The sequence below is a fragment of the Astyanax mexicanus genome, chromosome 9 (assembly GCF_023375975.1).
Source record: "Astyanax mexicanus isolate ESR-SI-001 chromosome 9, AstMex3_surface, whole genome shotgun sequence".
In the NCBI taxonomy this organism is placed as follows: Eukaryota; Metazoa; Chordata; class Actinopteri; order Characiformes; family Acestrorhamphidae; genus Astyanax; species Astyanax mexicanus.
In genome coordinates, this window is record NC_064416.1 from 3,193,741 (window position 1) to 3,213,407 (window position 19,667).

The window sequence follows — 19,667 nt, forward strand, 5'->3', positions numbered from 1 at the left end:
TTCCTTTAGCTTAGCTCTGTCTCTTTATTTCCCTCTATCATGTCTTTCCTCTTTTTGTCTTTCTATTTCTTTTTAATCTCTTTTTTGGTCTTTCCTGCACTGTCTTTTTTTTATTCTCTCCTATTTTGGTCTCCTTTGTCTCTCTTTCTTACTCCTTTATGTCCCCTGATCTGTCTTTTTCACTTTCCCACTCCTGTGTATCTCTCTCTCTCTCTCTGTCTGTCTGTACAAGGTTCACTCAATGTAACACTCGTTCCCTCCATCCCTCGCTCTTTCTCTCCTCCCCTCCCCCAGCCGGGCGAGTGACTCCTGTCAGTGTGGACCCGTCTCTGTCTTGGACGTGCGATAAAGGGGTCATTGTTGCTACACTGCTGTGTACCGGCCTCAGGACGTCCCTCTCTCTCTCTCTCTCTTTCTCTTTCTCTCTCTTTCTCTTTCTTTTCCTCTTTCTCTTACTGTCTCTCCCGCTATCTCAATGTGTTCTTTACCTGAAAAGCTACACACACCTGAATCTGTACAGCTGGAACAGCGTCAGTTCACAGATTTATAACCTTTTACTGAAACAGTAACTTATTTCTTATTTTCAGAGTAAAAGAATAACTGGTTTCTGAGAGACCAGAATAAAAGTCATGATACGGTTAATTAACTGGTCAGTGATTAAACCACAGCTCACAGTGTGTTAAATCCAGTGCTGAGTGTGTAAATCACCTCAATTCTGCACTTTTTAAATAGAAAACCCTTTTCTAAATCAGAGTTTAGCTCTATCCGGACGGGATTAGTTTCTCATTTAGTCTCTATATCTTCTTAAATCATTTTTTCACTAGTGTTTTTATTTTTTATATTTTTTGCTCTTTGGTCTTTTTTGTCTCTGTTTCTGTTTCTCTTTTGGTCCCTCTTTCTTAATTCGATCCCCCACAGTTTCTTTTTGGTCTCTGTCTCTTTGTTTCTTGTGTCTTGTTTTCTTCTTTTCGTGTCTTTCAGTCTTTCTTTCTATCATTTTCTCTTTTTAATCTCTCTCCATCACACATTAGTTCTCTCTCTATATATTCTTTTTTTATTTGATCCCTCACAGTTTTTTCACACCTTTTGGTCTCTGTCTCTTTTTGTTTTTGGTCTCATTTTCTTCACTTTTAGTCTCTTTTTGGTATTTTTCTCTCTTTCTCTCTTTTGCTATTAGGTCTCTATTTCTCTTTTGGTCTTGCTTTCTCTTTGATCTCTCCCTATTTCATTTTTTAGTCTCAATTACATTTTTGATCTTTTTATTTCAGTGTGTTAAGTCCAGAGCTGAGCATGTAATTCAACTTCAATCTGCCATTTTTTTTTATAGAAAATTCTTTTTTTTAAATAGAGTTTAGCTCTATCTGGATGGGATTAGTTTCTCAGGGGGTTCTGGGGTAATTTTTGTAATTTTATTCTCGTCCAGAACGATCATGTAGGTTTTTTTCTCAGACGTCCTCTGAGAAAATTACAGGCTGAATTATCTACTGTTTTTCTCTGAACTCCGTGCTCCTCCGGCAATTTTAGTCCCATCCGGATCCACATCTCTGAGTTTTGTCTCCTCGCCTTTAATAAAATAGCTATTTGTCCACTGCAGCGCACCGTAATTACACTTTGGGCACGCCACGGTTTCCACGGAGATCCATGTTAAAAACACACCAGCAAGTGGAAATGGAGGAGCTACTGAACGCGAGGTCATGTGACCGAGAAAACCTAAAAACTCTGATCCTCCTGTTTTTTCAATTGCAGTCCGGATGCAGGAGTTTTATCACTGAGTAGAAGTGTGAAATATTTTTCCACAGACATCCCACAGAAATTGACCCCATTACATTCCAATTATAATTAATGTGTTTTCTTTGCGTATCTTCAACTAAGACATGTTTAGTGTGTGTTCTCTGTTTATATTTTACTGCTTTAGCACATTACAGGCTGTACCTGCTATCTCAGGGGAATATACCACACTAGGGAGAACAAAATGTAACCTGGAAATAGAGGAGCCGGACCCACAGGTTACTGACTTGATGTTAAAAGGCTCTAGTGCTTGGCGGTATACCAGTTCATCTGGCTAGCTAATGCTAGCCAGTTAGCATAAAAAGACGGTAGCTCAGCTCTGTAGAGTCTAACGTGCAACTTGCTCTTTCTTGCCTGAAGAGAAATGAGAACAGCAGTTTATCTGAGGAGCACCTGCTGCTGTTCCTGACTGTATGAGGAACACTGAATGTATTTTTTTATCTGAGTAAAATAGAAAAACAACAGCAAACAGTAATTTTTCACTCAGAAAGGAAAGGAATGGAATTATGCAATCGATCCACAGCTCGGAGAAAGGTTCCTCTTGTAACCAGATGAGCCCAAAATCAATCTTGGGTACAGAATCATTTGTTCAGCACAAGTCAAAAAAATACAACTCCATAAAACTGTGCATACGAGGTGCAAAAAACCCTGTTTAAATATATTAATACTGTAGCTTTAAGGATAACTTTAATGCACTCTGAACTAAATGTATTTGTTAACTGGAGAAAGAAGGGAATTGTGTCTTGCTTGTGCAATAGAGCTTTTGAGAAATATCTCTTTTAAATACTTAAATACACTAAACGTTTAAAATAGAAACTGAGAGCACTTCAGTTTCTGAATCAGTTCCTCTGATTTTACTATTTATAGGTTTATGTTTGAGTAAAATGAACATTGTTGTTTTATTCTATAAACTACAGACAACATTTCTCCCAAATTCCAAATACAAATATTCTCATTTAGAGCATTTATATGCAGAGCTTTCAGACCTCAGATAATGCAAAGAAAACAAGTTCATATTCATAAAGTTTTAAGAGTTCAGAAATAATCAATATTTGATGGAATAACCCTGATTTTTAATCGCAGTTTTTTTTCATGCATCTTGGCATCATGTTCTCCTCCTCCACCAGTCTTACACACTGCTTTTGGATAACTTTATGCTGCTTTACTCCTGGTGCAAAAATTCAAGCAGTTCAGTTTGGTGGTTTGATGGCTTGTGATCATCCATCTTCCTCTTGATTATATTCCAGAGGTTTTCAATTTGGTAAAATCAAAGAAACTCATAATTTTTATGTGATCTCTTAGTTTTTTAAAGAGCTGTATAAAGACAGCATGATGTTAATTGGTATGGTACGCTTTCATTATCAGAAGCCTTGACTTCAGCCAAGATCAGACGCATCAGGAGAAATCTGACCCGTTTGATTTCTTGCCACACTATCGCTTTAATCCTGGAGCGTATATTCCTCCTGTTGTCCCAAACGTGTATCTGACAGCTGTCTGACAGCAGTGGGCGGGGCCTGTGGTGCTGGAGGAAGGTGATCGCTGGGTTTAGCGTTACTCGGCGGTTCGGCCACAGCAGGTAACATAAGTCTGCGGTGAGCTCAGCTCAGGAGACCAGTGTGTGGAGTGACCAGCACCCACAGCCAATCAGCTCGCAAACACCCCATGACATCACACCAAAGGAGGTCACGGTAATCAGCTTATCCCAGTTACAGAGACGCAGCACCATCCAGCCCTGCGAGGGGGTTAAAATTAGCCCCCCGGCTACGTTTAGAGGAATGAGAAAAATGAGAACAGTACTTTATCTGAGGAGCTCCTGCTGCTGTTCCCCACTGTATGAGTGTTTTATGCAAGTAAAATAGAAAAATAACAGCAAACAGCAATTATTCAGTTTTGGGTGCGGAATCATTTATTCAAAACGAATGATAAAACTCCCTTAAATTTTGGATACGAGGTGCAAAAACACTTTTTATGATTTTAGAGGAATGTGGAGCAATTTTCCTGAGCTAATTTTACAGCACTTTTTAATCAGCTAATCAAAAATTCTCCAGTGAGTCAAAAGTAATCCCGGCATAAATGCAGATTTTCCAGTTTTCCTCAACCAGACTAGGGGTGGGCGATACTGCTCTAAAGTAATATCACAATATTTCAGGGTTTTTTTGCAGTAACAATATCAAAACATTGATTTTTAAACTTTATTTCAAAAATAAACTACAGCAACAAAATTAATATTAAGTTGAACTTAGTATAAATATTACATTATAAAAAAAAATTATAAACATTTTTAAATAGTAACTTACCGATACCCTTATTTTGTAAAAACTAATAATCTAGTCCTGTTTCTTTGTTTTTACCGCTGTATTCTTACTTATATGCTATTTTAAGACAGATCTAGTTCTAATCCTTTGTTTTTACCACTGTGTTCTATGGTAAGTGCTATTTTAAGCCAGTTCTAGTTCTGATCCTTTGTTTTTACCGCTTTGTTCTCATTTATGTGCTATTTTAAACCAAATCTAGTTCTGATCCTTTGTTTTTACCACTGTGCTCTATTCTAAGTGCTATTTTAAGCCAGTTCTAGTTCTGATTCTTTGTTTTTACCTCTTTGTTCTCTTAGTTATGTGACATTTTAAGCCAGATCTAGTTCTGATCCTTTGTTTTTACCGCTGTGTTCTCTTAGTTATGTGATGTTTTAAGCCTGATCTAGTTCTAATTCTTTGTTTTTACCACTGTTTTCTATTCTAAGTTCTGTTTTAAGCCAGAGCTCATTCTAATCTTTTGTTTTTACTGCTGTGTTTTTTCTAAGTGCTATTTTAAGCCAGATTTTATTCGGATCCTTTCTTTTTACCACCGAGGAAGTGGTATTTTAAACGCGATCTTGTTCTAATTCTAGGTTTTTACCACTGTGTTCTATGCTAAGTGCTATTTTAAGCCTGATCTGATTCGGATCCTTTGTTTTTACCACTGTGTTCTGAGCAATTTAAAGTATAAATATAACTATAAAATCTCTAAACATCTGTCTAAACATTTCCTAAATAGTAACTTACCAAGATCCTTTTTATATAAAATAATAATAATAATGTAACAAAACAAATGAAGTAAATAAAAAGTAAATCTACCAAAAAACTAAAGTGCAGCATTTAAGTTCATGTATATAAACTGTAAACAAACAATATGTTTTTAAAATATCGCAATATCACAATATGGAGTTTTTTATTGTTTAATTTTTTATTTTTTAGGCAAAATTTGTTTGCATAAGACATGCATTCTGACACAATGCATGATCCCATAATCCTCCACCTTATTTACCCCCAGACCCACCAGGCTTATTACTCAGCTATTACTCTCAGATTAAAGGCTTTTCACAGCTAAAGTCCACTAGAGCAGAGTCTACAAGAGTAAAATAAGCTTCATGTGTTTATTATACTGTATTCTGCACTGTATTCAGCTCGGTTGTAGAAGTGCTGGGTGGTGTATCATTTTATCCGATATACTGGATTAAAACTGCAAAATGTATGCATTTTTTACATACAGTTATACAGCACAACAATGCCAAAAAATACTTTTTAGAATTATATTTCATGGTAAAGTTTATAGGTAGAGAGTTAGAAAGTGGTGACAGGTCACAAATTATATTTTTCGGTGTTTTAAGTAGCTTTTATTAATGCTTTTAATTACATATCTTACTTTTGCGATTATGTCAATGTACAAGACTCTATGCTTAATAGTATACTGTGTTCCAAAATATTATGCAAATTGGATTTAACCCAAATTAAAGGAAAACTACTTAAGAATAAGAAGGATGTTCCACATTATTAAGCAGGCCACAGGTTTCAAGCAACATGGGAAAAAAAGGATTGATCTCTCTGCTGCCGAAAAGCATCAAATAGTCAAATAGTGCAATGCCTTTGGTCAAGGTATGTAAACGTTACATATTTCACGAAAACGAAGAGATTTGTGGCTGATTCAGAGCACAGACGGGTTCGTGCAGATAAAGACAAAACGAGGAAGGTTTCTCTGCCAGGCAAGTTCATGGGATTAAGAGAGCAGCTGCTAATAAAATGCCATTACAAACCAGCAAACAGGTATAAAAGGTATTTGAAGCTGCTGGTGCCTCTGGAGTCCCGCGAACCTCAGGTTCAGGTGTAGGATCCTTCAAAGAGACTGATGTTGTGGCTCCATCTTCCCCTGACTTCCTGAACCCTATAGAGAACCTTTAGAGTATCATCATGCTAAATATCTATGAGGGTTGGAGGCAGTTTGCATAAAAACAGTAGGGCTGGCCCAAATAGCGTTTTTTGAGCTCCTAATATTCGGCACTGATTGGTAGCGAATATTAGAATATTTGTTTTTAAAAAGTACGGGAAAAAAAAGGAGCTCCGCCCCCCTTAATCCACTGCAAAAAAAAAAAAAAAAAAAAAGATTTCCCACCCCTTTCCTCGGGCCGGGTTGGGCTCAAAAAATGATCTGTGATAGGCTGTTTTTTTTTTTTACGTATTTTTTTGTTTTCAACACGGATTTTCTGCTGCCCCACACCATGGCTTCTCTGCTGCACCCGCTGCCGTTTTTGTGTTTTTGCACTTAGGCTATTTGCTTAAAAACAAAAACAATAATAACAAAAAAAACGTTTGTTCAGAAAGTATTTTATATTCTTAAACATTGATAATTATATTAGAGCAGAGGAAAGTCATTGTAAATTATGTTAATTTTGGTCTGTTTCAGTGTAATAATTGTGCAGTGCATAGCCGTGTTACTGATTTTAGTGTTTTTGCACTTGGGCTATAAGCTCAATATAAAATGGTTTGTTTGTTTAGAAATTATTTTATATTCTTAGACCATGTTAAATTATATTAGATTAGAGGAAATTCATTCAGACATCATTCTTGTAGGCTAGTTTTTTTGTAACTGATTTAGCCCCTACTGTTAATATATGATGTTATGTAATAACAAAAGTTTGGGAGAAGGACCATGCCCGAACTCTACGTTCTAACTCCACCCCGTATCAATCAACCGTCCTATAAATACCTCCCCTAACTAACTATCTCTCGTGACGAAAGTTCGCAACCCACCTCCTCCCCAACAACCCCCTTTTTCTACTCTTCCACTTCTCATTAAATAAAAGGGGGGGATATAACTGCACGCTTCTTCAAGCACGCAGTTCAGAACTCCAGCCCAAAATTCCCTGAGTTCCCTCCCCTTTTTCCTTCTTCTTTCTCTACTTCTTTAGGCGTGGTCCGCACTTAGCAAATATATATTATATATTATATATATATATATATATATATATATATATATATAATTAGTCATTATCAACCGCTTCATCCATTAAGGGTCGCGGGGGGGGGGGTGCTGGAGCCTATCCCAGCCAGCATCGGGCAGAAGGCAGGATACACCCTGGACAGGCCGCCAATCCACCGCAGGGCAGACAGACACAGACAGACACACAGACACATTCACTCACACACTCACACCTATGGGGCAATTTGTATCTGACATCCAATCAGCCTAACGTGCCGTCTTTGGACTGTGGGAGGAAACCGGAGCACCCGGAGGAAACCCACGCAGACACGGGGAGAACGTGCAAACTCCACACAGAAAGACCCGGGTCGCCCCAGCCGGGAATCTAACCCAGGCCATCTTGCTGTGAGGCGGAAGTGCTACCCACTGCGCCACCGTGCCGCCCCTATTAATATATTAATATATATAAAAAATTTTTATCATGTATAACATTAATTTTAATGTCAGACAGATGCAGCTTCATAAAGCTGTGTTTGCTAGCAGGAATAATCTTGTTTTTTTTTACACCGTCAAGAAATAATACTTACTACATTTAGATAGTTCCTCAAGCTTGATGTGGCACCATAATATGCTAGTTGAATATCACATATTTGGCACACTGCCTTTGTCTTGTCTACAATCAATTTGAAATACTTCCAAACAGCTGAGCTTCTCTGCATTTTGCCTCTCTTATACCTGAACAGGTGTGTGATGTTAGAGCGAGGTGGAGCTAAGAAAAGGAAAAAAATGAATATCCGAATACCAAAATTAAAAATCGAATACCAACTCAACGAGCAAATATCTGAATACCCGAATATCGAATATTCGGGTCCAGCCCTAAAAAACAGCAGCTCTGAGAGGCGATTCTGACATAATGCAAAGAAATTCAAGCAAAAATTCTCCAAAAACTCACTCCAAAAGTTCAAAGGATGCAAGAATTGTGAAGGCGATATTAATGAAGGGTTCTTATGTTAACATGTAATTTGGCCTGTTAGGATGTTTTTGATTGAAATAGCTTTTGATTTCAGTGAATGTGAAATCCTCCTAATGCTGCAAATTCAACAAATCAACATTTTCACTTCTTTACAAGCTATAACATGTTTTAAAACTCTGCTGTGCATAATAATTTGGAACAGTGCATTTTGAGTTTTGTTACTTTTGAAGAATATACTGTTATAAAACAATATCATTCAATTTATACTCTAACAGGTAACAGGTGATGACTTTTATTATACTGACTGTCATTTGCATTGACCATTTAGTACATTTCAGGGAAAAATATAATTTGCATAATAATTTGGAACGTGGTGTAAAATGTATTTTAAAGTTATTTTGTGTGCACATTTATACATGTTTATACAATTTCCTGGGGACAGAAATGGCACCGATTCGCTGAAATGGCCCTTTTATATATACAGATGAAACTAAACAGAGCAGCAGATGTGATGGACTCAGCAGAACCAGTGTAGTGTAATTTATCTCCGTAATCTATCGTCACTCAGCTCGTCCCCAGAGACAGAAACTGAAGTGTGTTTCCACACACAGACCCTCCGGGTTCAGGGGCTGGGAATCGCGGCTCGGTGTGAGGAGGGCAGGTTCTGGGATGAGTCAGTGATGGCTGAGGGGTGGGAATGACAGGTGAGGCTGATAAATGAGGACTGATCCCCATCCTTTACAATTCAATTCTGTTCAAATCTGTTCATCCACGCCAGTGACGGCACGCAAAGAGAGTACACACACAGTTTTATATAGTTTAGATATGGCTTTATACATTATCTATGATCAATCTATCTATTTACTGCATTTTTCACACTATAAGGCGTACTTAAAATCCTTTAATTTTCCCAAAAATCATCATAATCTTTATAATCCGGTGCTCCTTATGTATGAATTCTACCAGTCAGGTATTAAGGAGCAGTAAAGCTGAAGTACAGAGTTATAAGGGTGGGTTTTCAGTTAAGTTTCTCCAGCACTAAGGCTGGAGCAGTATTAGCATTAGCCGCTAACTGTGCTAAGCGTTAAGTCTTTGGCCATTTAGTGTTGAGTATATCGGACTGTAGTCTGTGTGTTTACTGTTTAAAAAACAAGCTACGTTGGACGGACCGCTAGCTGATATCGTCCTGGCTTACTGTTAGCACTGTCAGGCGGTATTAGCCACTGGTTAGCCGCTAATGCTGCCACACCCAGTTTTAGATGAGTGGGAGTGTATATATGACTAATTGTATACACACAAATAATATGTACTACAAGTGATAATGCATAAAATAATGATAAAACCCTGAAGTTTGACTGGTACTGTACATGCCCAAAGCCATGACCCACCCACCACCATGTTTCACAGATGGGGTTGTAAGCTTAGGATTTTTGTCAGTCCACATTTCAAACATACCAACACTCTGAAACTGGTTAATATTGATCTCATCTGTACAAAAGAGATTTTTTTCATAATTTTACATCTTTAAAGCAGCAATCTGTTTTTTTTTCCCTTGCGTTTAGTGCTGGGCAATTTTTACGATTACTTCAGTTTATTCGAATGACAGTTTTAATGAGATTTTTTTACATACAAACATTTTATCTTTTTAATCAAAAACATCTAAAAACACTACTCATTTCTGAAGTGTTTATCCATCTTACCCTGGTTACCGGTGCCTCCCACAGACTAACGCACGCATATTTTCTAAACATTCCTCTCAGTTCGAGGACTGTGCTCATACTGAAAAAAGTTCCAGCGCTTTCAACACAAACACCCGGTGGGATAAAGCTTATATTTATCTAAAAATAAATCCTACTGTTTCTAAAAACTGTAGCGTCATTGCTCTCCGGTGATGATCTGTGATTAATTGTGGAAAACAATAATAATCTCTCCTTCAAAGTTTCTTCTGTGGCTCGTTTAGTGCAGCTGTAACTCTGCATCTGTTTTTTGTTTTTTTTTACAGGTAAACCTAATTTGGAACCATTTATTAATCATCTGTAGTTTGATTTTTAGTAGAGGGTAAATCATTTTTTTTTTTGTGAAAAAAATCACACAGCACTAGTTGCAACTTTTCTTTTAAATTGAAGGAAGTAGTTTTGCTGTGTTGGGAGAGGACAAAATACTGTATCAGATGAGCAGCAGTGCTGCTGGAGTTTTTAATCTTGATGCAGAGATGTGTAAAGCTGTCATCTAAGAAAGAGATGTAAAATATAAAACATATTCTAAAAGTTTTAGTTTCCTCACTAAAAAGCTGCTGCTGCTTTCTGAACAGTATCTCTCTGGTGGGGGAGGGGGTGTTTTGTATACGTGTGTGTGTGTGTGTGTGTGTGTGTGTGTGTGTGTGTGTGTGTGTGTGTGTGTGTGTGTGTGTGTGTGTGTGTGTGTGATGGGATAAGGATGGGACGGGTGTCGGGAAGAGGCTGCAGGGTGTTGGAATCCTCTGTTAGTGCAGCACTGGGCCAAGTGTGGCCCGAGTTTAAAGAGGATACCTGAGCTGTGAGCACCTGGATAATGAGCAGCGGCGTAACTCTACACCTGTACAGTCTAATGCACCCCCGCAGCCCCGCACACGCTATTCACCTCGCCAATATACAGCAAATATACTCCAGAATAATGCACAATATATATTACAGCATACCTCCCTATATATTACATCAGAAACACAAAACATCCCGGTGATGTCATTTCAGTCACATGACTCTGAACTGTCTGCATCTATACATGCAGTGTGGATGCTTAAAAAAATAAGATACTGCTTAAAAATGATGAGTTTCTTTGATTTTACCAAATTGAAAACCTCTGGAATATAATCAAGAGGAAGATGGATGATCACAAACCATCAAACCACCAAACTGAACTGCTTGAATTTTTGCACCAGGAGTAAAGCAGCATAAAGTTATCCAAAAGCAGTGTGTAAGACTGGTGGAGTGTTGTTATTCCACCAAACATTAATTTCTGAACTCTTAAAACTTTATGAATATGAACTTGTTTTCTTTGCATTATTTGAGGTCTAAAAGCTCTGCATCTTTTTTGTGACATTTTAAAAACAATTAATTTAAATGTGCTGTTTTTATACTTTAGTTTCCATATATAAAAGCTTATTCTGGTACATCTGGTATATTTGGACTTTAAACTAATCATTTATTACAGTAACTGAATCATTTATAGCAGTTGATGAATAATTTATAATGCACACAGAATCATTAATAATAGATACTGAATCATTTACATCAGTAATTCAATTATTTATAGTATACACAATCATTAATAATAGATACTAAATCATTCATAGCTGAATTTGTTATAATACAGAGTATAATTTATAACAAGCCTAATTCATAGCAGTTATGGAATAATTTATAGGACACCAATTTGTTATAGATAGATAGATACTGCTCACTTTGTAGTACATAAAGAATAATTTATAATAGATACTTAATTATTTACAGTATATAAAGAATTGTTTATAATAGATATTGAATCAGTTACAGAATATAAAGAATAGATTATAATTACTACTGAATCATTTAGAAAAATACTGAATTTACACTATATAAATAATCTTTTATAAAATATATTAAATCATTTATAATATAAAAATTATCATTATATTATAAATACTGAATCATTTTTAAGAAATACTGAATTTACACTATATACAAAAATTATTTATAATAGACCCTGAACCATTTTTAGTATATAAATAATTGTTTATAATAGTTACTGAATCATTTACAGTATATATAATAGTTTACAATAGATACTGAGTAATTTACAGTATATAAATAATCTTTTATAATAGACACTGAATGATTTATAAGAAATACTGAATTTACAGTACATAAAGAATAATTTATAATAGATACTGAATCATTTACACTATATAAAGAATCATTATAATAGATACTGAATCATTTACAGTATATAAAGAATCGTTTATATTAGATACTGAATCATTTACAGTATGTGAAGAATCGTTTATATTAGATACTGAATCATTTACAGTATATAAAGAATCGTTTATATTAGATACTGAATCATTTACAGTATGTGAAGAATCGTTTATATTAGATACTGAATCATTTACAGTATATAAAGAATCGTTTATATTAGATACTGAATCATTTACAGTATATAAAGATTTTTTTAGAACATACTGAATCATTTATAAAAAATACTGAATTTACAGTATATTAAGATTTGTTCATAATAAATACTAAATTATTTACAGTACATAAATAATGATTTATAATAGATACTGAATCATTTACAGAATATAAAGAATAGATTATAATTGCTACTGAATCATTTATAAGAAATACTGAATTTACTGTATATAAAGAATCGTTTACAAAACATACTAGGGTTGTCACGATACCAAAATTTTGACTTCGATACCGATACCAACTGTAGTATCACGATTCTCGATACCAAAACGATACTTGGAAGAAAAAAAAAAACGATAAAAATATCTGAACATAAAATGTTTATTTTTGACTGAACTGGATTGAACACTGAACAATCGGTGCAAACGTTTTTATTCTAAAATGAAACATTTGAACAAAAACAAGTTTCGTTATTATAACCTTAACTATAACATAATTATCTAAACACTTCCTAAAAACTAAAACTAAAACCAGAGGTAATGGTAGCCTGACTGTGTGAACCTGACGGGCGGGCAGAAGTTAAGTTCTGAATAAGGAAAATAAAGAGACAGAAGAACATTACAATGTTATGTTCATTTTAACACTCACTGCTCCGTTTTATTAATCAACCGTTTACCGTTTTTAATAAGCCCATGTTCAGTGTAACGAGCAAGCAGGCTACGTGAATGACCACAGATTTGCGATGGAAACGCGAAAACGTGAACATCTTAAGTTCATGTTTCACAGCCAATGGGATAATGGAGAAATAGAGAAAACCACGGGTCCAAAACAAAACTCCTGCACACTCCTCTCCATGTTAACGTGATTTATTGGCAGTCGCTAGTAAATCTTAGTAAAGCTACAGACAGAGTGTATCTTGACTAACTCCACAAACCTGTCGACTTCTCAGCTCTTTGTAGAGATCAGGGTGCTTGTCTGCTAAATGAATGAGCGAAATATGATCAGAATTATGTTAAATAACACTGTAACATAGAAGCATAGAACTATTATTTAATTAAAATGATTTTTAAGAACAGCTAAACACACTGCTGCAGGTCAAACGCGGAGGAGTTCACGTGCGAGAGAGAGAGAGAGACACAGAGAGAGAGAGAGAGAGAGAGATTTGCGTGTTCTGCTGAGAGCTACTCACAGGTGAAGGTTCTCTTTTATCTCCTCGTGCTCATATTCTAGTCCCACACATAATTCTGCAGCTCCCTCAGTGTTTTCTGTCGTATTTTGCGGCTAGCGCGAGCGCTTACAACTAACACCGCGGACCGCGAGGTGCCGCCGCGCTTGTGCCGAATCCGCTACTGAATCTGACTCCCGCTTCGCGGACAGAATCGGCACAACACCCCCCGCTGTAGAACTGCGGGAGTGAAAACAGCGCTAATAAATGAATTAGTTTAGTTTCACTTTCAGTTTTCGTTATTTTCGTTATTTTATTTAAAAATAAAAATATCAATAAAAAACAGATGCCTACATCTCAGACTATTTTCCCACACTTCACTCCTCGCGCCCGTTTTGTCCACAAGTCGCGGACGAGAGACATCTGTTATTTTAGCCGTCGCCATTCTACACTCGCTGCTGCTCTGCTGGCTTGCGCGTGAATCGATTCATTTGTTCAGAACACTAAGTTTATCTGAATCCTGCCACACCGACTGCTGCGGTGTGAATCAGTTTTCTTATGAACTGAATCAAATCGCGCCTACTAATTTGACTCATTTGAAGCTAGTGACTGGGCTATATACAGTATCGAAAGCATCGAACGCTAAAGAACCGAATCGTTTGTGATGACGTAGTATCGAAAAAGAATCGAACCTTCGGTACACCGTGCAACTCTAAAACATACTGAATCATTTATAATATTACATTGACAGTATATAAAATATTGTTTATAATAGATACTGAGTCATTACAACATATAAAAAAAATGCATATAAATGCTACTGAATCATTTATGAGACATACCGGATTTACAGTATATTAAGACTTGTTTATAATAGATACTAAATAATTTACAGTATATAAAGAATTGTATATAATAGATACTGAGTCATTTATAGTAAAATCAGAATCACCTAGTTACTGAATAACAATAGGCCTGGGTTTAAAGATGATACATCATATATTGTCTATAATTAATGGGCCCTTATTAATGTATTATTAACTTTTATTTCTAAAGTGAGACACAGACTTAATCTTAATTCTAATTCTATATAATAATTTGGTACCACTTTAATATAAGACTACCTTTATAAAGGGTTTATAAATGGTTTACAATGAGTTTATTAATGGTTACTAATTAGGTTGTAAATGCCTTAAAAATCATTAATAATCAGTTATAACACATACGTAGAAAGGGCAACACTATAGAGGGCTGTGGGTTCACTATTTGGCAAACAACAGTTCATTGTTGCCCTTTCTACATATGTGTTATAACTGATTATTAATGACTTTTAAGGCATTTACACCCTAATTAGTAACCATTAATAAACTAACCTTAAAGTAAACCATTATAAACCCGTTATAAAGGTAGTCTTATTTTAAAGTGGTACCAATCATTTAAATTACGTAAATTTAACTCACTGTTTTGCATTGGATGACTATTAGCTATTAGCCGAGGTGCTAAAAGAGCATCCTGAGTGTGGAATGAGCCGAGGGGGTGTTTTTTCATGAACCTGACAAAGACGGGATTAGAGGACTTTACTAAATCTGCTTGTGAGCAGCCGACACCGACTCTCCACACACTGCTGCTGCTGCTGAGGAGCTAATGCTGCTAACAGCCCTGCTGTACAGCCCAATTAGCACCATGCTAATTTCATAATGCTAATTTGTTGTGGCTATTCATTCAATATTAGCATCATTAGTGAGTGTGTGGACCTGAGTGAAGCATTCCCATAACTGAGAATACACAGTGCACTGAGCATCATCATCCACACACACACACACACACACACACTGCTGCTGCACATTCCCATCCCCCATCCACACACACACACACACACACACACACACACTCACTGCTGCCTCCTCCACTCGGCCCAACACACCAACAACTGCAAGTACGTCTTTAAACAGCAAGTAGCACAAAGGACCAAAAATAGCGCGGCGAGTTACGGAGCAGAACTGCTCTCCTTGAGCCGAGGAGGAGGCGGCTGCGCCGGCGACGTCGTGATGAAAGGAGGATGACAGCAAAAAGAAGAGGAAGAACAGGGACTCTGCCTGCTATCTCCCGTCCCTCTGACTCTTTGAAACGTCCATCAGCTGGTCCTGTCTCTGCGCTCAGCTCACCTGTGTCAAACGCATGTATATTCAAGGCTGTCCTCAGTGAAAATGATCAGGAGCGAAGGGTTTCAGCTGATTGTAGTATTTATAGCGCTGCTATTTATAACAGCTTTTAAGATGCATGACAGTTTGTTCATGCATATTCGAACAAAATTAAGATTTGTGAAGTTGTTGTCAACGCACACCTATAATCTCTGTTTGGATTACATACGGTATACCAGAAGTGGCCCGCAAGCATGAAACATCTGGCCCGTGAGGTTGTTTGAACTATAATGAACGATAAAGAAAACAAAATGAATAAAATATAAAATGTTTCTCTGGTGAGCTTTTGTTTACCATCCTCCCCTGTCTCTTTCTCTCTCTGCCGTGCTTGGCGTGACTTTAGTTTCCACCCGTTCTCGTTATAAGGGCGTTTTTTTCCTGGTCATGTCCTAATTCCGTAGCCGGGGCAGCGGTAGTGTATTGGAGCGCGACCCTGACGACACAGGTTCGATCCCGCGTGAGTAGCCTTGTGTTTATTTATTTTATTTTATTTTTTTTTCTTTCTTCTTGGGTTTACCTGCTTTGAGATCAACTGTTCTGCAATTGGGTTCAACAACCCTCTGGGCTGGAGAGCTACTAGTCAGTAGCACTTCATCCTATTGCGCTTCATTTTACAAATCACAAAACTGATAAATGCAGTATATTGTGAATATATTGTGGTCAGTTTACGAGTGTTTTTTCACACAAGCACTACTTGGCATCAGGTTTGAACTGGAAAAGTACACCTTGCACGTCATGAAAGAGACTATATAATAGATATTGAATCATTTACAGGACTTTACTAGGAACTGAATTATTAACAGTATCTTAAGGATCATTTATCATAGGCACTAAATAATTTACAGTATATAAGGAAAACCGATAAATACACAATATTATTGTCAGTTTACGTGTTTTCACACCAGCACTATTTGGCCCGCTTAAATCGGAATCGGGTTTGTTTGCACTCTTTTGGGCCTTATTTAGGCAATCTATAGGTGAGCCGTTAACCATGTACCATGCAGCTTGATTTAGGGATTGTCAGTGTGACTTTGCTATCGTAACAACGGGAAAAGTAAGCTTTATGCAGCTTGAAACGCAAAGCAAAAGGTATGTACTAATTATCTTACATAATCATGAGTGCTCCAGCAGCTCATTTATGGAAGCAGCAATGTTTTTTTTTATTTAGTATTCTGTTTAATGTTGATGTAGTAAAAGTTGGGTTTGTGCACTGCTGCGCCTGTGTTGCCAAGATAGCAATGAACGTCTGACTGTTGACGCCTGTCTCTGTTCCTGTGTTTTCAATTGCCAAGATAGAGATAGCAATACTCCAGAAATGAACCTAACAAAAACATAATTGACAAAGTTGAGGTCAGCAAAAATGACTGAGGTCATGTTTGTATATTGTACAGTAAGTCAGTAATGCAAGATTTAGCTTCAACAAGCCATTTATATTTATTCTAAACACAGAGATTTTTTTGGTTGTCATGTCCCATGTTTTCGAAAGCTTTTGCTTGTTACTTGAGCAGCTGCGATGCTGCTACTGGTGCTGATACAAGAGCTACTGTAAACATGGAGATATCAGAATAGCAAATAGAGCATTTTACTTCTCATTCACACATCGTTAAACCAAAGAAACCTGGACCTGGAAAAAAGATCAGAACTCTGTTTGCTGCTGCAGTAATGACCAAACATTTGTTTTGGTTACCTGTGCGTTATTCTTGCAATAGTGTTAATTTTGTGTCTATCTGGTGGAGACAGGAGAGTTGAGGTGCACATTGAATTCTGCTCTGATTTGATCAGCCGTGGTTTTATGTTTTTTGGATACAATCCGGGTTAGCACCCGAACATCCCTTTCAGACAGCTTCCTCTTACAGCATCCACAGTTAATCCTGTTTGATGTGGTTGGTCCTTCTTGGTGGTATGCTGACATTACCCTGGATACCGTGGCTCTTGATGCATCACAAAGACTTGCTGTCTTGGTCACAGATGCTCCAGCAAGACGTGCACCAACAATTTGTCCTCTTTTGAACTCTGGTATGTCTCCCATAATGTTGTGTGCATTGCACTATTTTGAGCAAAACTGTGCTCTTACCCTGCTAATTGAACCTTCACACTCTGCTCTTACTGGTGCAATGTGCAATTAATGAAGATTGAACACCAGGCTGCTCCAATTTAGCCATGAAACCTCCCACACTAAAATGACAAGTGTTTCAGTTTCACTGTCCAACTCCTGTAGCTATGTACCTATCAATACAGCAGTTTCTTCACTTTGGACTCTACCAGCTAGACCCATCTTTGGCTCAGAACCTGAATAAAGCTCAATAAAGAGATGTACTCACTGTTACTGGACTTCAGGTCCCGGTGGATGACTGGAACAATGGTCTGGTTGTGCAGGTAGTCCATGCCGGTGGCGATCTGCACGGCCCAGTTAACCAGTACCCGAGGGGGCACCTTTTTCCCCGCCAGCGCCCGGTTCAGAGCCCCTCCACGGGCGTACTCCATCACCAGGCACAGGTTAGGCTCCTTCAGGCAGACGCCCCGCAGGGCGATGATGTTCGGGTGTCGTAGCATCCAGAAAAGCCGCGCCTCCTGCCGCACGTTCTCCGCCGTGGCGCTGATGTCCTCGTCCGGATCCTGCCGGGCCGCCTTCACCGCCACCTCCTCGTTCCTCCAAACTCCTTTATACACTTTCCCGAATCCGCCAGCGCCGATCACCTCCTCCAGGCACAGTTCCAAGAAGTCTATCTCCAGTGGGCTCTCGCTGCCCACCAGCAGGCCTCCAGGGGGCAGCGTGGTGTCCCTCCGCGTAACGTAGTTGCTGGGGAAGATGCCCACCTTGTCCTGGATCTTACCCGTCCACCAGCCCTCGTCTCCGGACACCTAGAGGAACAGGGGGCAACAAAATATTAGAGTTAAAAAAAACAAGGCAATCAGTGTTCTGTATTGTGTATTATAGCACAGTTAGTTTACACCCTGTTATGTAATCGGCTAAGAGGCGTTCTATGAGTGCCATTATCAGCTGGTAATGCACTGTAACCTAAGCGCTTCATGTATTACTCCGCCACATACAGGTAACCTAGCAATGATGCAGCGCTTACAAGCCAAACAGTGCAGCTACAAACAGAGCAGCAATGGAACTATTTTAACTTGCATTGTATTTTCTCCTCCTCTTTAACTGTTTAAAATCTTTTAATAAACAGCGATAATGGAACTGTGGTTGAGGTTCATGCTATAACGTGTAATATTGGCACTGTTGTGCTGATCTACGACCGCAGAACAGAAGTGCCAATATTACACGTTTTAGCACGGACTTCGTGTGTATTATTGCTTAATTATAGCACAGTTAGTTCCCACACTGCAATGTGATTGGCTGAGAGGCGTTCTATGAGTGCCGTTATCAGCCGGTAATGCACTGTAACCGAAGCTCTCCATGTATTACTCTGCCACATAGAGGTAACCTAGCAACAATAAATTAATTCCTGTGTTATTTGTGCAAATAACACATCAGTGTTTATAATCTTTACCCAGTAATTCAGAGCTAAGAAACAAATGGTTAGAATTATGGAGTAAAAACACCACCAGCCAAGTACAATAGAGATAGGTAGGTGTATGTTTAGAACAGTTCTGTTTACACTAGTTAAAAGTAAAAAACCCACCCCAGGATTGTGTTACATTTTTTTTTACTTTCTGGACCTGAACTATCCACCTCTGTGTGTAACTATAGGTTTAAATAGGATCTCCGGTGGATTTGGTGTTTTACAGAGACTCTAAGACTAGGTCAGTGGCTGAACTGCACTTAGCAGGGCATTATTACACATGTTATAAAGTAACATATGACATTGCAAAGACTGTTACTAGTGTAAAAATGTCTTTATTTTAAAACGTTTCTAACTGTTGTCCGTCTTAATGCCTGCTGGTGTCGCAGAGCTGTTAGCCAATCAGACACGATATGTTTGCATGTATGAATATTCATGAGCAAGAGCTGAAATCCTATCATTTTTTTCCCCGCCCTCCACTCCTCCACTAGACTAAAGCAGTGTTATACCAGATCACCGGAGCACTTTTTTTTACAATTTCTTTTTTACAAAAAACAGCTCACATGGCATTCATTCATACTAGAGACACAACTAGACGTTTTAAAAATGAATTGAAAAACGATGGAATGAGACCCTTTAAATTAG

The 19,667-nt window shown here is 37.8% G+C and overlaps 1 protein-coding gene across 1 annotated transcript in view; it reads right to left on the reverse strand.

Annotated features, from left to right (window-relative positions):
• The window catches only part of map3k10 (mitogen-activated protein kinase kinase kinase 10), a 69,552-nt gene that overhangs the window by 46,103 nt on the left and 3,782 nt on the right, over positions 1-19,667 (reverse strand). The window contains exon 2 of the mRNA XM_022664947.2: positions 17,826-18,366. Within this exon, the coding sequence (XP_022520668.2) occupies positions 17,826-18,366 (541 nt within the window). The remainder of the gene's footprint in view (positions 1-17,825; positions 18,367-19,667) is intronic.